General features: G+C 52.3%; 1 protein-coding gene across 1 annotated transcript in view; it reads left to right on the forward strand.

The window, feature by feature from the left end:
• Positions 1–17903, forward strand: part of IQGAP3 (IQ motif containing GTPase activating protein 3) — a 40549-nt gene that overhangs the window by 12343 nt on the left and 10303 nt on the right. Inside the window, 18 exon segments of the mRNA XM_006097791.3 lie at positions 80–198; positions 1102–1265; positions 3394–3551; positions 5065–5186; positions 5287–5450; positions 6443–6533; positions 7354–7521; positions 7833–7972; positions 8062–8232; positions 11355–11438; positions 11578–11649; positions 11751–11820; positions 14394–14602; positions 15398–15550; positions 15842–16005; positions 16628–16852; positions 17726–17852; positions 17854–17867. Of these exon segments, the coding sequence (XP_006097853.1) occupies positions 80–198; positions 1102–1265; positions 3394–3551; positions 5065–5186; positions 5287–5450; positions 6443–6533; positions 7354–7521; positions 7833–7972; positions 8062–8232; positions 11355–11438; positions 11578–11649; positions 11751–11820; positions 14394–14602; positions 15398–15550; positions 15842–16005; positions 16628–16852; positions 17726–17852; positions 17854–17867 (2415 nt within the window).

Consider the following 17903-nt stretch of genomic DNA (forward strand, 5'->3'; position numbering starts at 1 on the left):
TGGCATTGACGTGGGTGACTGGGTGGATCTTGGAGCTCAATGCTGACAGCTCCTAAAGTGTGTTCATGGCTCCTGGAAGACTCTTTCTACTGCGTCTCTTCCTTTTCCAGGAGCTGGGCCTGGTGGGGCTTCTGGAAAAGGAGGAGATTCAGGCTGGTGTGGCTGCTGCCAACATGAAGGGTGATCAGGAACAAGCCAGTAAGTCCTCTCCAGGCTGAGGTCTGGCCTGCATGTATCACAGGCTCTTGAGGAGAATCTCACCCTTTGCTGGTTTCTGTGTAGCGCAGGGCAAACTGCTGCCCGGTTTTCCATCCTGGCAAGGGACTTCTGTCTCCTCTCACATTGTGTGCCCTATTCCTGGCTGCCGGGAGGGACACGACAGATAAGTTCATTAAGGCCTCAGACATAATGACAGTACTGCACCCGGCTGTCCTCCTAGGGTAGGCAGTTCCCTTCTAGGCACTTCCCCTTTATTTTGACAGTTTCAACTTGCTGTAGTTCCTTTGCCTTCTGAAATGTAGTGATCTCCCAGATGCAATGACAGCAATGCACTGTGGGTATTTTTATTTCTCCCCAGTAGCTTGTGTGCTCCTTGATGCCAGTGCCCATAAGTCCCGGTGTTGCAAAGCTAAAACTACCTTGATGCACCATAGCTCCTTTTTTTGCTTACTCCTGCCCTTTACAGCCCAGATGGCTCCACCTTGGAGCTGGTTTTTCATTCCTCTGTTTTGTCATCAAGATTTGATCCACCCTGGAACCCTTTGACTAACCTCATTTTCGTTAGGCTTGTAGCCTCCTGTCAGTCTTATGCTCACCACCTAAAGGACTCACCTCTGCCATGACAACCACTCCGTGTTACCTGCTGAGCTACTCAACTTCTAGTCCTGACATATTGCTTCTTCCAGAGCCTCTTCTTAAAATGATCCAGCCCCCATTCCTCCTGAACCTTTAGAAACGCATTTTGAACCTAGCAGAACAGTTCTTAAGAGTAGTTACAAAGCCATTACCCCTCAGAGATCCCCAGCAGAACCTAATTGGCCAGGAGAGTAGAAATGGCTCTGAATGGCCAGCCTGTGCAGCTCTCTTCTTCCTCCCCTGCAGTGCTCCAGGCTGTGCGGAGGATCAACGAAGCCATCCAGAAGGGGGTGGCAGCTGACACTGTGAAGGAGCTGATGTGCCCTGAAGCCCAGCTGCCTCCTGTGTATGCCTTTGCCTCGGCCATGTACCAGCAGGAACTGGCTGTACTCCAGCGGCAGCAGCAGGGGGTAAGCCCCAGAAATGTGGGGTTTTGCTGCTGGGGGGGGGATCAGGCAGTCAGCCCAGAGCACCCTCTGAGCGTACGCTAAAGGGCTAGTAGAGATTAGGGAGGAAGGAGGGTGACCAGGCCTGCCCCCTGAGTGTAGTATAAAAGTACACCGGGGCGAAAACTGTTTTTACATACTCATTTAATCTTTCAAAGAAACTTATAAGGTAAGTATTATTTCCATTTTAGAGGAGGAAACTGAGATGCAGAGGTTAAGTAACTTGCCCAACGCGGGTGTAACTGGCAGTGCAGAATGAATGCTAAGCTGAAAGTACTGGCAGCCCGTGCTTTTAGCAATTCTGCTGTCCCACTTCACCCCAGTCCATATAGCTGCTCTGACAATAGGGTGATAGGGCCCTTCCTTAGGGTGACAGGCTCTTCGCAGTTTGTTAGAGGGTCTAGGCAGAGACACAGGGAGGGAAGAGTAGATGATGTAAGTGGAATAGGACTTCAGACCAGGGAAATGGAGCGAGCAGAGCTAGTAAGTCTAGGAAGGCTTCCTGGAAGAGAGGAAGAGAATCATACCCCCCGCAGGCTTTTATTTTATTTTTATTTATTTTATTATCATTTTTTTTTTCCTTAAATATATTCCATTGATTTTTTACAGAGAGGAAGGGAGAGAGATAGTTAGAAACATCGATGAGAGAGAAACACCGATCAGCCGCCTCCTGCACATCTCCAACTGGGGATGTGCCCGCAACCCAGGTACATGCCCCTGACCGGAATCGAACTCGGGACCTTTCAGTCTGCAGGCCGACGCTCCATCCACTGAGCCAAACCGGTTTCGGCTTATTATCATTTTTTAAAAATATATTTCATTGATTTTTTTACAGAGAGGAAGGGAGAGGGATAGAGAGTTAGAAACACTGATGAGAGAGAAACATTGATCAGCTGCTTCCTGCACACCCCCTACTGGGGATGTGCCCGCAACCAAGGTACATGCCCTTGACCAGAATCAAACCCGGGACCCTTCAGTCTACAGGCCAACGCTCTATCCACTGAGCCAAACCAGTCAGAGCCCCCGCAGGCTTTTATAGAGCATCGACTCCAGGCTTGACTCTCAGGGAGGGCACAGTCTCAGCACAGGAGACTATAGCCCAAGCATCAAATAAGGACTAGGGGAAAGCATAGTGACTAAGGTTGCGGACTTTCAAGCCAGGCTGCCTGACTTCCATTTAGCTCTGCTGCTTCCAGCCTCGTGACCTTGGGCAAGTTATTTACCTTCTCTGTTTCTCAATTCCTATAGTAAACGGGGACAATGATATATTTCATGAATTAATATGTACTTAGGAGTGAGCCTGGCATGTAAGTGTTAGCTATTATTATTATTCACAATATTCTGTTTGTAGAGGACAGGAGGGGTGCTCCAGACAGAGGGAAGAGCATAAGCAGATGTTTAAAAAGGAGGAGGACTGCCCTAACCGGTTTGGCTCAGTGGATAGAGCATCGACCTGCGGACTCAAGGGTCCCAGGTTCAATTCCGGTCAAGGGCATGTACCTGGCTGCAGGCACATCCCCAGTAGGGGGCGTGCAGGAGGCAGCTGATTGATGTTTCTTGCTCATCGATGTTTCTAACTCTCTATCCCTCTCCCTTCCTCTCTGTAAAACATCAATAAAATATATTTAAATAAAATATAAATAAAAAGGAGGAGGCCTGGGCAGGGAAGTGGGGCCAGGGCCTTTGGGGTGTGTGGTGCAGGGTGGAGGTGCCCACCGTGGCTTCCTGTCTGTGTGCCCAGGTCTCAGTGCACTTCTTCATGTGTAGAAGGGACCCGGAAGGAGCTGGTGGAGCTGACTGGTTGAGTGTGGGCTCTGGAATCAGGTGGCTGGGTTAACTTACATTACTTGATTATGGGCTTATCCGTGAAATGGGGATATTAATGATACCTACCTCCTGGCGTGTTATGAAAATTAAATGATAATACGTGTGAAATACTTGTACATTGAGCACATAGTCAGCATTCTCAAACATTAAGTGTGATTGTTAGTGAATGGGGTGTGGGGATAGAGACTGGGAGATGGCAGAGTCTTGGGGGCAGGATGGCAGGTAGGCCCCCGACCTTCACCAGCCCGCCCTCCCCCTCTTATAGGAGCTCGGCCAGGAGGAGCTCTTCGTGGCTGTGGAGATGCTCTCAGCTGTGGTCCTGATTAACCAGGCCCTAGAGGCCAGGGATGCCAGCGGCTTCTGGAGCAGCCTGGCGAGCCCCGCCACGGGCCTGGCCGAGGTGGAAGGCGAGAATGCTCAGCGGTGAGAAAGGGTCAGCCCCGTGTTGAGAGGGAGGGAATGGAGGGCATGCAGCCAAGACGCCAAGTTCTATTGGGGACTAGCCTTCTGCATGAAGGCCTACCCTTCCTAGGAGTCGGTGGGGCACAGTCATTCCCCCTCCCTCCACTTAGTCACTCTTGCATCGCAAAGATGTGAGTGCCTGCTCATGTGCCACATACTGTTCTACGTGCTGGGAAGCGAAGTTTTGCTCTCCTCACATTTACATGTTAGTTGGGGGAGACAGACGAAAAACAAACATGTCAGATGATTGGAAGAGAAGCGCGGTGGTGAAAATAAAACAGGACACTAGGGGTAGAGGTGGGGATGTGGGAGGGCGGTTTGTCTGTTTCACAGAGTGTGGTTCTGGGAGGCCTCTTTGGTAAGGGGATCATTTTGAGAGGGACCTACAGGGCATGAGTGAGACTGTTGGGGCACAGGCCCGAGAGGTGCACTTGGTGTGTCCAGAGCACACCAGGAAGCCACCTGCAGAGGAGAGTGAGCACAGGAGAAGGTGGGAGAGGGAGTCGCAGAGGCCAGCTCAGTAGAAGTGGCTCAGTGGTTGAGCATCAACCTATGAACCAGGAGGTCACAGTTCAATTCCCAGTCAGGGCACATGCCCAATTGTGGGCTCGATCCCCAGGAGGCAGGCGATCAATGATCATCTCTCATTGATGTTTCTGTCTCTTTCTCCCTCTCCCTTCCTCCCTGAAATCAATAAAAATATATTTTAAAAAATAAATAATAAATAAAAATAACAAATAAAAAGTAGCAGAGGCCAGACAACTAGCTCTGGCTTTTACTTCAGTGAGGAAGGGAGCCAGAGGAGGGTTTTGAGCGAGGAGGGAGGTGATTTGAATGGACTACAGGTTAGAAGGGGAGAAGCCGGGAGACCTGTTAGACATCTGTTGGCGTGATCCAGGCAGAGGCGACGGAGGCTTGGCCTAGGGCAGTAGCAGTGGAAGTGGTGAAAAGGAATCAGATTTGATAAAGTTGAACTTCGTATGTAGTGGGTATGGGTGTGAGAGAGGGTGGATTCCTATGACTCCCAGATTTTTGGCCTGTGAGGTTGAAGTGAATATTTTCTGAGATGGGAAGGACTGTGGGATACACAAGTTGAGCAGGGGGATCAGGAGGTCAGGTGTGAGCTGTGGGATTTGAGGTGCTTATCGGGCATTCACATGGACATGCCAAGGAGGCAGCTGGGATTTATGCATGGGCTTGAGGTGTGCTCTGGAGCGTTATTAGAATCTGGTGTTTCAAGCCATGAGATGAGAGGAGATCATCAAGGGAGAAAGGAGGGCAAGAGGCTGAGCGTGGGGATACTCTAGTGTTTAGAGGTCATGGAGGGGCCAGCAGAAGAGGCTTAGAGAGAACAGCCGGTGAAGAGAGAAGAGAACCAAGAGACTGATATGCTGGAGGCCAGGTGAGGGAAGTCATTCAGGAGTTTCCCCTGATTTCTGGCTGACGATGCCCTTGTTGCTCACCCTGCTGCCAGTTACTTTGATGCTCTGGTAAAGCTGCGACAGGAGCGTGGAGTGAATGGGGCCTTCTTGAGCTGGAACGACTTGCAGGCCACTGTGAGCCAGGTCAACGCCCAGGTCCAGGAAGAGACCGATCGTACGTGGAGTCTGGAGCTGGGGGAGGATGGCCCGCTGTGGGGAGCCCTGTCTCTTAGCCATCAGTCTGGGCCCTCTGCCCACCTAGATCTCTTTCCCAGAGGTCCTCGCGGTCAGTCTCATCAATGAGGCTCTGAACCAGGACAGCCCTGAGAAGACCTTATCCGCCCTGCTGCTTCCCTCAGCTGGCCTGGAAAATGTCAGCCTCCCTGTCGCCCCTCGGTACCATCTCCTCCTCGTGGCAGCCAAAAGGCAGAAGGCCCAGGTGAGGTTTGGGCTGTCTGGTTGGTCATCAGAGCAGGAAGAACATCCCTTGTGGGTAGTACTATGGCCAGTATGCCTCATTGGAGAGCCCCAACTTGATGGACAGTCCCTTCTGGGGAGCGGGGGAGGGAGGGTGCGAGCTGGCCATGGGAGAAGATGGCCCCTTGGCCAGGGCACTGGCAGAGCTCTGGTTGCCAGCACAGGGCAGTGGGGCCTTGTGCATGGGAAGAGCACAGGCCTGGGAGCCAGAGAACTGGGTTAGACATGTCCTGCTCTGACATTAGTGACCATGTGACCTCTAGCAAATCTCTAATGTCTCTGAGCTCCACTTATCCTCCTATATAATAAAGAGCTAATATGCTAATTAGACCAAATAGCCGAACAACCTTCCGGACGAAGCTGGGGCTGCGAGGGCCAAGCCCCTTGCATGAATTTTGTGCATCAGGCCTCTAGTTCATCTATAAAATACTCCATGCCCTGGTCCTACATACCTCCTGGAATGGGGGTAAAAATAAAATGAATTGAAGAATGTGTGTGGCACATGTAACCTTTCTACTACTTTGTGTGGTAGAGAAGGTTGGGAAGGAGAAGGTAAAGGTCGGGATCAGATGGGCCTACGAAGGTATGAAGTAGGGAAGTGGGGAGTAGGGCAGGCAGGTGGAGTCTCCAGTGTTGGCTCTCTCGGAACATGGCTCAGGCACACAGGCAGGGAAGTGAGCTGTTGACAGGGTGGTGGGTACTGAGGTAAGTGTAAGGGAGTTCTGGGGATGCTGTGGCCAAGCTGAGATGATGGGCAAGCCTGAAAACAGGTAGGAAGAAACCTGAGGGCAGCAGTCCCAGAGAGCACAGGCCATCCCTAAGCAGGGCCGGAGGAGAGGAGTGAGACTCCTGTCCCCATGGCTCCCAATGTCAGCCCGCAGTTGGGTTCCCCTGGGCGGCTGAACCTGGGAACCAGGGAGACCACCTGGGCTCTTCTGTCTCTCAATTTTCCAGAGGACAAGAGATCCTGGAGCTGTGCTGTGGCTGGAAGAGATCCGCCAGGAAGTGGCCAGAGCCAACCAGGACACAAACACGGCTCAGAGGAGTAAATGGGCCGGGCAGGGGCAGCAGGGTGGAGGGGAGGGAAGCAGCTGTGGGCTTGGCAGGAGCCCAGATAAGCACAGCCTCCCCAGTCACCTCCATCTCCCTCCCAACCTCTTTGGGGAAGTGGGCTGGAATCGGAACAGAAGGTTTGCTGCTTGGACCATAGGATGGATTTCCCAGCAGTCACTGGGCAGGACAGCCTCAGGGGTTGAGAGCGCATTGTCTCCCCACTGCCTCCTCCTATGTGGGCACTTTCCCCCGACGATGTGAGCATGAGAAATCAGGTGGGGGCCAAAAATGGGCACTATTTGCTATTGTACCAATCGGCTCTGGCTAGAGAACGTTTAGTCTGGAGTGTAGAGAAGTCTTGGTTTTGAGGAAAAGGAGGCAGGATCAGTGCAAATAGACACAAACGTGTTAGTTAGTTCTCAGTGTCCGGAGTCCCTTGTCCATCTGTCTGTGAGTGACTGGAAGGCAGGTGCTGCATCAACCACCTCCACTTCTTGGACTTTATTTTCTTCCTGAGAAACTGTCCTGGGGTTCTGTGCCCATATCCTGGCCTTGACCTTCTGTACCAGCTGACTGTCTTTTACCAGCCCACTCCACGCTGCTCTCCAGGAAGCCTTCCTGACTGCGATCTTTTCTTCAAGCACAGCTGCAAACTGCTGCTTTCCTTGTCTGCATCCATCCTGGGATAGTCCCTGTCTCCATCATACGGGGTGTTTTTGTGTTCTCCTCCGAATCCCTTACGGTGGACAGGACAGGGCCCGTGGGAAGGACTTGGGGAATGATTGACCACTCCTTTCTGATGCCCCTGCCAGTGGCTCTTGGTGTGGCCGCCATCAATCAGGCCATCAAGGAGGGCAAAGCAGACCAGACAGAGCGGGTGTTGAGGAACCCCAATGTGGCCCTCCGCGGGGTGGTTCCTGACTGTGCTGACGGCTACCAGCGAGTCCTGGAAGGTGCCATGGCAAAGAAGAGGCGCCCAGGTAATGGCTCTAGCCCAGCCGTGGGCAAACTATGGCCCGAGGGCCGGATTCGGCCCGTTTGAAATGAATAAAACAAAAAAAAAAAAAGACCGTACCCTTTTATGTAATGATGTTTACTTTGAATGTGTATTAGTTCACACAAACACTCCATCCATACTTTTGTTCCGGCCCTCCAGTCCAGTTTAAGAACCCATTATGGCCCTCGAGTCAAAAAGTTTGCCTACCCCTGTAGCCTGACCCCCCATTCTCAGCCTGCCTTAGCCACCTCTTGCCTCCCCCGACCCTTCTCTGCCTACTTGGCTTCTGCTTAGGGGACACAGCCTTCTGGGTTCAACATGACATGAAGGATGGCACCGCCTACTACTTCCACCTGCAGACCTTCCAGGGGACCTGGGAGCGACCCCGTGGCTGCTGCCTGAACACCTCCCACCTGACTCGGGAGGAGATCCAGGTTGGCAGGGCCCCTTGCAGGGGGCCATGGATGAGGGATCCCCTGCAAGAGAGGCTCCCACCCACCGGCTCCCTCTCCTGCCTCCACAGTCAGCCGTCACCAAGGTCACTGCTGCCCATGACCGCCAGCAGCTCTGGAAGGCCAACGTCGGCTTTGTCATTCAGCTCCAGGCCCGCCTCCGTGGCTTCCTGGTTCGGCAGAAGTTTGCTGAGCGTTCGCACTTTCTGAGGACCTGGCTCCCAGCCGTCATCAAGATCCAGGTGCCGGGCTCTGGCTTTCTCCGTCTTCAGGGCCTGAACTTATGTGAGGCTCTTGGTTCCCTCTTCCTTCCTTTATCTTTTTTTTAATATCTCTTTATTGATTTCAGAGAGGAAGGGAGAGGGAGGGAGAGATAAAAACATCAATGATCAGAGAGAATCATTGATTGGCTGCCTCCTGCACACCCCCTACTGGTATGTGCCCTGACTGGGAATTGAACCTCTTACCTCCTGGTTCACAAGGCGACGCTCCACCACTGAGCAACACCGGCCGGGCCCTTGCTACTTCCTTTTTGCTGAGTGGGTTTGGGATGGTCTTTTGGCCTCTGAACATACTGGTTAAGAGCATGGATTCTGGGCCCTAGACTACCTGGGTTTGCATCCCAGCTCTATCACTTGTGACAGGTTACTCCCGCTGTTTCTTCATCTGAAAAGTAGAATCTGAAATGTAGCACCCACCTTATAGGGTTGTTGTGAGGATCCAGTGAGATAATATCTACAGTGCTTTAAAACAGTTCCTGGCAGATAGGCATAAACGTGGCATCAGTGCTGGTCACTGTCACCACCATCCCATCCAGAGAGTATGAGAGCTGCTTGTTAGCTGCGCCACGGGGAAGGTGGAATATGATTTAGTAAGACATCAGAGTTCAGACAACAGGAGGACTTCCTACTAGAATAGGAGTGACGAGAGGGCAGTGGTTAAACAGAAAGGGGTGGAATCGCTCTTAGGGAAAGAACTTCCGCTCTTTGTCTGTAGCCAGTCCTTTCCAGTCTTATTCTTGCAACCCGCCTCAGGCTGGGGCACTTTACAAGCCAGGAATGATGGGAGTTGAACAAAGAGAGACCTCCCCAGGTGGATGAGACCTGGAGGGCCTCATGGAGATGCTGGCAGTGTAAAGATACTTTATCTAATGCACGTCTCTGAATGCCTGGTATCTGCAAAGGCTGCCACTTGGCACTGGGCAGGGGTGGGAGATGGGTGTGAGACAGCTGATTGATCACTACAATACAGCTCATGTTAGATGTTGTGATGGCAGAGACAAAAAGACATCCTCAGAGCATCCCAGATGCACAGGCTGAGACTGGCAAATGGCCCTCGATTATGGATTATGATGTAGGGCATGTGGGTGGTAATTGAGAGCTCAGGCTTTGGAGACAGAGGCTGGAGTTTGCCTCCTGGTCCTACTATTTCTGGGTCCTGTGACCTCGAGCACCCTAACCAGCCCTCTCCAGCATTCAGTGTCCTCACTCATTACGATGGTACTCACCTCCTCTGAGGGTTAGGTAGGAAAATTACATGTAGCACACAGTTCAGTAGGCGCTCCATCAGTGGTAGCCATTATGAGTTGCTATATTTCAGGGCATCAGTCCCAGAACTCAATACAGAGCCTTAGTCATCAACACTTAGTGGTCTGAATCATAGGGATTCCTCCTATGAGCCTGAACTGGAATTTCTTACCAGCTCTCCAAGGAGCCAAAGAGCCGCCCAACAGTGAGAGGAGGATAGAGTCATCTGCTACCAGTCCTGGTGCTGTCGGGGTCTGGCCTAAGTCCTGGGAGACAGAGAGGGAGAGGTGGCAGAGCCTTGGGCCACCTGCCTTCCAGCTATGGAGAAGGGAGATTCAGAAATGAGCCTGCTTGGGTGTGAGACTGTAGTCTCTCCGGAAAGCTCTGGCCTTGGCCAGGACCCCAGTCCAGGTCCTAAATTCCAACAATCCAGGTTGCGAGGCCCCCTCCTTAAGGAGGAGCCACCTGTGCCTTTCACTCAGCAGCTGTCCAGAGGGTGTGCCAGGCAGTACCTGGAGGTGGAGAGGAAGGAGTGATGAGGAAAGACATGAAAATGGGGCCTCCTGGCCTCTCGGCTCCAGGATGGACAGCAGCTGGTGTCACTCCAGCCAAGCTGGCTCTCACGTCCTGTCCCAACAGAGGGGCAGTGCAGTCCTTAGGCTAGGGAAGGCCTGGCCAGGAGAGCTGGCTTTAAGAAGGGAGGGGAGGACATTGGCTGAAAGGGGATGCTCACAACCCACCAGACTATGACATTATCAGCGGTAGAGTGTACTCCGGGGCTGGAGCACCTGGGAGAAATTTGACATGAGTCCTAAAAGAGGAAGAATTTCAGAGGGTAGAGACAAGGCTGGGGTGGGGGGGCGAGGGGAGACATAAGCAAAGATTCAGGGGCAGAAAATCATAAAGCATGATTAGAAGAAAGTGAAATATCGGGTGTGGCTAGAATCCTTAAGAAGGTAGGGACCAATGGAAAATTCAGATGGGAGTGTGGGGTCAGATGGTGAGAACTTCTGGGGGCTTCGGGGCTGAGAGAGACATAGTCCAAGTGGTTCTTTAGGAAAATTAATCTCACACAAGCTTGGGGTGAAAGGGAAGAGGCCCCTGGGAAGGAGACCCAAACAGAAGGGAGCCATGAGATTTGTGTCTTAGAGATCAAAGGGGGTGTGATTTATGGAGGAGGGAGGTCACTTGAACCCTTTGTAGCAGACCAGTCGGGGAGAGGCCATTAGACTGACAGTGAATTACTGGGGACCTCGGAGGGAAGACTTACCTAGAGCTGTGCGGTATAGTTGTAAAGAGAAGTGTGAATTGAGAGTTTTCGTGACCCGTACCCATTGGTAGAGATGGAGGGCATGCAGCTCTGTGCGTGTGCACACTTTACACCCATGCCACCGTGCGCCTCCCAGGCTGTGCATGTGCGGATGACGGGGAGTGTGGTGTCTGTGGGTGGACTCAATGCGTGGATGAGTGTATTTGGGGAGGATGTGGTGCATGGTTTGCTTAAGTTGGTGAGTAGGTGTATGCTTTATTAATTTCTTTTAAGCTTGTATCTTAGTTAAGTTGCTGTGAGGAGGTGTTGGTGAGCATGGGTATGTGTGCTTGATTGTATAATGCGAGCTGGTACCAGGGGATGTGGCAGAGGGCACGGTTGGCTTTGTGCAAGTATTTGGCCTCCCCCGTGAAATTCAGAGTTCTTGGGGAACAGGGCCAGTTTCCTCCCTCTCCCTCCACTTGCCTGCTCCCCCCTTTCCCTGGAGAGCCCAGGACAAGCTTTTCTATAAGCCTCTCAGGCCCACAGGGCCAGCCCGGGTTAATTCTTTTTCTCTCCTAACGTGCAGGCTCACTGGCGGGGTTACAGACAGAAGAAGATGTACTTGGAACGGCTGCAGTATTTCAAAGCAAACGTCGATGCCGTCATCAAGGTAGCTGGCGTGATTCGGGCCGGTTCCTGTCTCTCTGGAAAGATCCCCCGAGAACGGTTTTTCGGTCCTCTCACCGACGTGTGAGCTTTGGAGATGGCTGAACTGCCCTGGGTCTGAGGGCAGTGTGTCTCTTCCCCAGATTCAGGCCTGGGCCCGGATGTGGGCAGCTCGGAGGCAGTACCGGAGGCGTCTGGGCTACTTCCAGAAGAATGTGAGTGTCGTCCCCCTCGCCCTGTCCCTGTACCCAGCCTTTGCCCATGAAACCAGGGCAAGGGCAGTCAGTGATCCTTTTTCTGTCTGTGTTCACGGCAGGTTAATGCTGTTGTGAAGATCCAGGCATTTTTCCGAGCTAGGAAGGCCCGGGATGACTACAGGATGTTAGGTAAGCTGCCTGGCCGTTCTCTGCATTCTGAGGAAACTGTCTGGTTTCCCTCCTCTGTGTCCGGGTGTCCCTGCTGTGGGAGTCTGATGGTTTTCACCAGCAAGGGGGACTGTCACCCCACCCCACAACTCGCAAAGTGGGGCCTTGGCGAAGTCATCTGGGCCTCTTGAGCCCTTCCCTCTCATTGACTGCTGCTGTCCCAGACCTTGAGCAAGCCTTAGGACCTGGGGTGGGCAGAACAGTGGGGAGATGCCCCTGCCTTTGGGGATCCCCCAGTTTGATGGGAGAGATAGGGATCCCCCAGAGTCAGGCAGGTCTAGATATTCCTCCTGGGGCTACACAGCAGGTAAGGGAAGGTACAGGTTGTCTGTGCAGGAATGTCGAATGGGTGTGGTGACCAAAGCCACCCTGCCCACCGCAGTAACAGAAAGCCTGCTCACGGGGACAGCTCCTCTGCTCAGGTTCATTATATGCCAGGCTCTGGTGATCTTCCTTTCGCTGCCACCAAAGCCACACAAAAAGCAAAGGGACTTTCTCCTCTCCCTAGAGTCCTGCCTTCTCCCACTTTGCCCTCTCCCTGCCTATGACCCTTCTACCCGCCCACCTCCGTGGGAAACAGTGCAGCTCATGGAGTCCTTTCTGCAGGGCTGGGAGCATGAAGGCGTGGCCCCAGTTCCCAGTGGTGGGTGTGCATCTAAAGCCTTAAAGAATCCTTCTAGGCTGCTCTCGGCTCCTGTCCAAAGTCCAGGAGCCCAGCCTTGGAGATCCTCCTCCTTGTTGCGAACCAGCTCCAGGTTCCCCACTGGCCCCTTTCCTTTCTGGGCCTGAGGTTACACGCCTGGGCTCCAAGTTGAATAGGCTGTTCAAGAGTCATCTCTTTCACCTCCTCCGTCCCTTATCCCACCCTGTCCTGCCTGCGGGGGCACCGCCTGTCCCCTCTGGCAGGGACACGCAGCCCCCCTGTTTCCGGAGCAGCTGCTTTTCCTCCTCCTCTTCCCCAGCCCTTTCTATTTTTCTCTTGCCGTGCGCTAGTAACACTGCCCTGGCCATCCTTTATCTTCATCTGCTTCTCTTTAGTTTATAGTTTTCCTGGAAGAACTTTCTTTTACCAGTTCTGTCTCCCAGTTTCATTATCACAAGCTTCACTCGGCACTGCCACTTACTAGCCACGTGGTCCTAGGCAAGTGACTTGACTTCTTTGTTGCCTCAGTTTCTCATTTATAAGAGGGGAATAATAGTCTTGTTTTGAGGATTAAATGAGTTAATGAACTGTATGTCATTGAATCCAAGATGCCATCAGTTGTCTTCGATGTTACCATCCTTCACTCCAAGGCCCACCCGCCAGGCAGTAACCACATTAATCCATGAAACCTGTCCATGTGATCTGGCCATTCTCCCACTTAAATCCTGCCCGGGATCCCATTGACCTGGGCATACACTCTAGTGTCCTACCCGCAGCTTCCAAGGCTCTCTCTGCTCCAGCCTCTGCCTGTACCTCTCGCCTCACCGACCCCTCGCTGTGTCCCTCACCACCTGCACCCTCTGCTGTGCCCGAGACGGGAGGGACTTCTGGCACTTCCTAAAACAGCCGTGTTCCCTTGCTCTCCCCTTTTCACAGTCATCAGGTTGAGAGCCTTCCCTCCTGTGGGAAGCCTTTCTTCACTCCTCACGGGGGTCAGAGCGGTTGGTTTTTGTTTTTCCGAAGTCCCCGTGTTCACACCTCTGAAGACGAACCACACTGTCGTGAATTGTGGCTTCTTTGTCTAGTTCCCTTAGTGGACAGGGCCTAGTTTTATTCATCTTCCAAGTCTGACTCTTTTTTATTTGTTCCTGGTTGTGTAAACTAGGGCAAATTGTTTACCCTCTCTGGGCCACAGTGAGCTCATCAATTGGTTTTAGTATACTGACCTCACAGGGTTGTTTTAAGTATATAAAGCAGTTTCTGGCCCATAGTGAATGTTGTCTGTACTAGTTTTGTTGTTAGAGCCTGTAACGTAGAGGCTTCTCTCTGCTCAAACACCCATTCCAAAAGAGATTCCAGGAGAAGCACCATCTAGCTCCGACCTCCCTATAATATAAAATCCATTGGACATCCCTTCTCCTCCTGCCCCTTCCTGTGCAGACTCTCCTGACCGAGGAGGGTTGTGTGAGGGGCAGGTAAGGCCGAGTGGAGGCTGATAGATGAAAATGAACTTGGGATGAAGGATGAGAGCAAGTTAGCTCAGCAGAAGTGGGTAGTAGAGCGGAATAGGTGGGCCCAGGGGTATCATCCGAGGGAGCTGGGACTCTGACTTTGGTGTGGAGATCACTAGGATAGGCCCAGGTTGGGGTGAGCCCACCGGCATGGGAAGGACAGTTCGTCCTCATCATACTGGTTAATGAGGAGGTCAGGGACAGGACTGACTGGGAGGCTGCCCATTGTCCACCAGCTACAGGCAGAACCAGATGGGGTCTGGGGGCCTGCTGGCCGTAACCAGAAGGGGGACTGAGGATAGCATGACTAGGGTAGGGGGTGGGCAGGGAAGCCTCTAGTAAGCGCATTCTGACCCTGATGCCTCTTTCCTTCCTGCCAGTCCACACGCCCCACCCTCCTCTCAGCGTGGTGCGCAGATTCGTCCACCTCTTGAATCAAAGCCAGCAGGACTTCTCGGCTGAGGCAGAGCTGCTAAAGCTCCAGGAAGAAGTGGTCAGGACGATCCGGTCCAACCAGCAGCTAGAGCAGGACCTCAACCTCATGGACATCAAGATTGGCCTGCTGGTGAAGAACCGGATCACCCTGCAGGTGGGGGGCCTGCCGGCGCACCCTCTCCCCCAAATCTGGCTGCTTCTGGAGCAGTGATAGCGACATTCTGTGGTTGCTCACCCACTATTTTTAAATGTCTGGATCTCATCACCTTGCTCAGGTCCTTGGTCCAGGGGTCCTCTGCCCTAGTAATTTGTTGGACACATGTGATATAGTAGAAAGAGTGCTGGACATCCAATTGGAATGCTTGGCTCTGCTAATTCTTAGTGATGGCACTGTGGGCTGGTGATTTAACCTCTGAGCCTGTTTCCTCATTAGTAAAGTGGAAATAATGAGAGGGCCCACCTCACCAGGACAAATGTAGACATAGATAGCTCCTTAAACTGTAAATTACCATACAATTATGCAGGGATGGGGTAGAAGTGATAGCTCCACTTAAATTTGTACAACAGTCCAGTAAGAACTAACAGGGGAGCATTTTAGATCTTGCTTCCTGGTAATTATTGTCAGTTTTGGTTCAAATAAATTCAAAAAAGAAGAAGAAGAACTAACAGCACAACCAGTAGACATGATGTCTCAGCCTGGCAACCCAGTCCTCTGGGGACTCACCCTGTGAGAGCAGGGGTGCCAGGTGGAGTTTTGGGGCAGAAGGAGGGGCCCTTCCTCACCCTAGAACTGTTTATCTCCCTTGGCTCAGCCTTGAATGCCTTGAACAGCAGAAAGCCCTGGCTCTTCCAGGCGCTGATTCTAGACCATATGTTCTGTGCTCGGGGCTGGCCTGGGCTGGTTGTATCATCCGCTCTCCCCGCCTCCCCCCTGCCCCCGCCCCCGCAGGAGGTGGTCTTCCACTGCAAGAAGCTGACCAAGAAGAATAAGGAGCAGCTGTCGGATATGATGGTTCTGGACAAGCAGAAGGGATTGAAGTCGCTGAGTAAAGAGAAACGACAGAAGCTAGAAGCTTACCAGCACCTCTTTTACCTGCTCCAGGTGAGCAGAGGACTTTGGAAGGAGATGTCTGCACCATCTCCTGAGGGTCTGGGACCTTGAGGCCTTCATGTGCTTTTGCCTGCATGGGAGATGTCCTTTCCCGTGGTCCTAACGCCTTACCCCCCGAGAGAGAGACTGTTCCCCCATGTGTCTGAAATGTTTCCAGTGCCCCTGAGAAAATGTGACGGAGCTTTCTCCGTTCCAAGTTCTCATCGGGAAAGCCGTCCTTTCTCTGATCACTAGTCCTCAAGGCGCATGAGCAGTCATTCCCGTCTCCCCCATTGCTTGCAGACTCAGCCCATCTACCTGGCCAAGCTGATCTTTCAGATGCCACAGAATAAAACCACCAAGTTCATGGAGTCCGTGATTTTCAGCCTGTACAATTATGCCTCCAACCGCCGCGAGGCCTATCTCCTGCTCCAGCTGTTCAAGACAGCGCTCCAGGAGGAAATCAAGTAGGTTTTCCAGATGCAAAGGAATGGAAAGAACACAGGTTAAGAGATGCCATTGGCCGAAACCGGTTTGGCTCAGTGGATAGAGCGTTGGCCTGCGGACTGAAGGGTCCCGGGTTCGATTCCGGCCAAGGGCATGTGCCTGGGTTGCGGGCACATCCCCAGTAGGAGATGTGCAGGACGTGGGCTGACATCTTCGCACAAAAGATGAGCTAGAGCTAACAGGTCATTTTTAGGAGGAGGGACAAAATCAATAAAATATATTTTTTTTAAAAAAAATAAAATAAAAAAAAAAAATAAAAAAAAAAATAAAAAAAAGAGATGCCATTGTTGGTTCCTTCACAAGGTAGCAATTCATTGAGGGTTGAGGCTAGAAATGGAATCAGAAGACCTTTTCTCTGCCTCCTGTGGAGTGCCTGCCAGACATCTCCTAGGGCAGCACAGTGGGAGGACGTGGGCTGACATCTTCGCACAAAAGATGAGCTAGAGCTAACAGGTCATTTTTAGGAGGAGGGACACCAGAGCAAGCTTCAAAGAGCCAGAATCTCAAAAAGGAAAGGCAACTGTTTGCCCTCCACAGAGGCAGGAGACCAGCTTCAATGACCTCTTGAACTTTCTACCATAGGTCAAAGGTAGAACAACCCCAGGACATGGTGACAGGCAACCCAACTGTGGTGAGGCTGGTGGTGAGATTCTACCGTAATGGGCGTGGACAGAGTGCCCTAAGGGAGATCCTGAGCAAGGTGATCCAGGACGTGCTGGAGGACAAGATGCTAAGCATCCACACAGACCCTGTTCACATCTACAAGAGCTGGGTCAACCAGACCGAGGCCCAGACAGGGCAGCGCAGGTGAGCAGATGGGCCGAGGACAGAGGGGGAGCTCTCTTTGATCAGCTCTGTCTTGGGCCTCACTGGGGAAGCTTGGGTGTACTTTGAAGGTGGCATGTAAATGAGCATGCTGATTATGCAAATATGACACCAGCCCTATAGGTTGAAATAAGGTAGCCTTTCAGACCTCCTCTGGTAATTAACATGGGACTGATGTAAAAATGACACTGGACCTGGTGTGCTTAACATAGAGCAGCACAGATGAGTATGCAAATTTGTTTAATTGCTGTGTCAGTGCTTGTAAATGGTATGTCAGATTTGTTAGGATTGGGAGATGGACTCCTTATTGATAGGGGTACAGATGAATATTCAGATTTATGATGAATAGGCAAATGAGATTGCGGGAGAAATAGGTTGGCCTTACAGATTGGAGGCATTACTCAGATGCATAGGCACTAGGGAAGTGGAGCCACTGAGGAGGGCAGGCAGTGCTGGTGGCTTCTCGCGGTGGCACACAGGCGTGTAGGTGGGACTGTCAGGCCCTGGCCCAGCTTTCCCTCTTGCTCTGACTGCCAGAGCCTAAGTGCCCGCAGCCCTGGTGTCCTCCGTTCCCCTTGCGAGACTTTCCAGACTCCAGGTTCTCCGTTCTCTTCTGCGCTTTTCCACCTCCCCGTGGCTATTCCAGCTCTTTCTTTACTTTCCACTCACATGGATCCAGTCCTTTCTGAGTCCTTCTCCTTGTTTTGGCCTGATCCCCTTAAGCATGCTGGGCTGCCTTAGCATGTGTGTGCATGCAATCCTGTTGTTAGATGAAGAGTTTAAGGGGGAAGACCTTAGGAGGGGAGGCCATGAGAGGGGGGCTCTGGCTGATACCTTGTCTCTCTCTGCCCATAGCCACCTCCCCTACAACGTCACCCCAGAGCAGGCCTTGAGCCACCCTGAGGTCCAGAGACGCCTGGACATCTCCCTTCGCAGCCTCCTCGCCGTGACTGACAATTCCTTGTTAGCCATCATCTCATCTGGTGGACCAAATTCCGTAAGTGCAGCAGCCCCAGCCCCACCCCGCCCCGCC

Source organism: Myotis lucifugus, unplaced genomic scaffold (assembly GCF_000147115.1).
Source record: "Myotis lucifugus unplaced genomic scaffold, Myoluc2.0 scaffold_211, whole genome shotgun sequence".
In the NCBI taxonomy this organism is placed as follows: Eukaryota; Metazoa; Chordata; class Mammalia; order Chiroptera; family Vespertilionidae; genus Myotis; species Myotis lucifugus.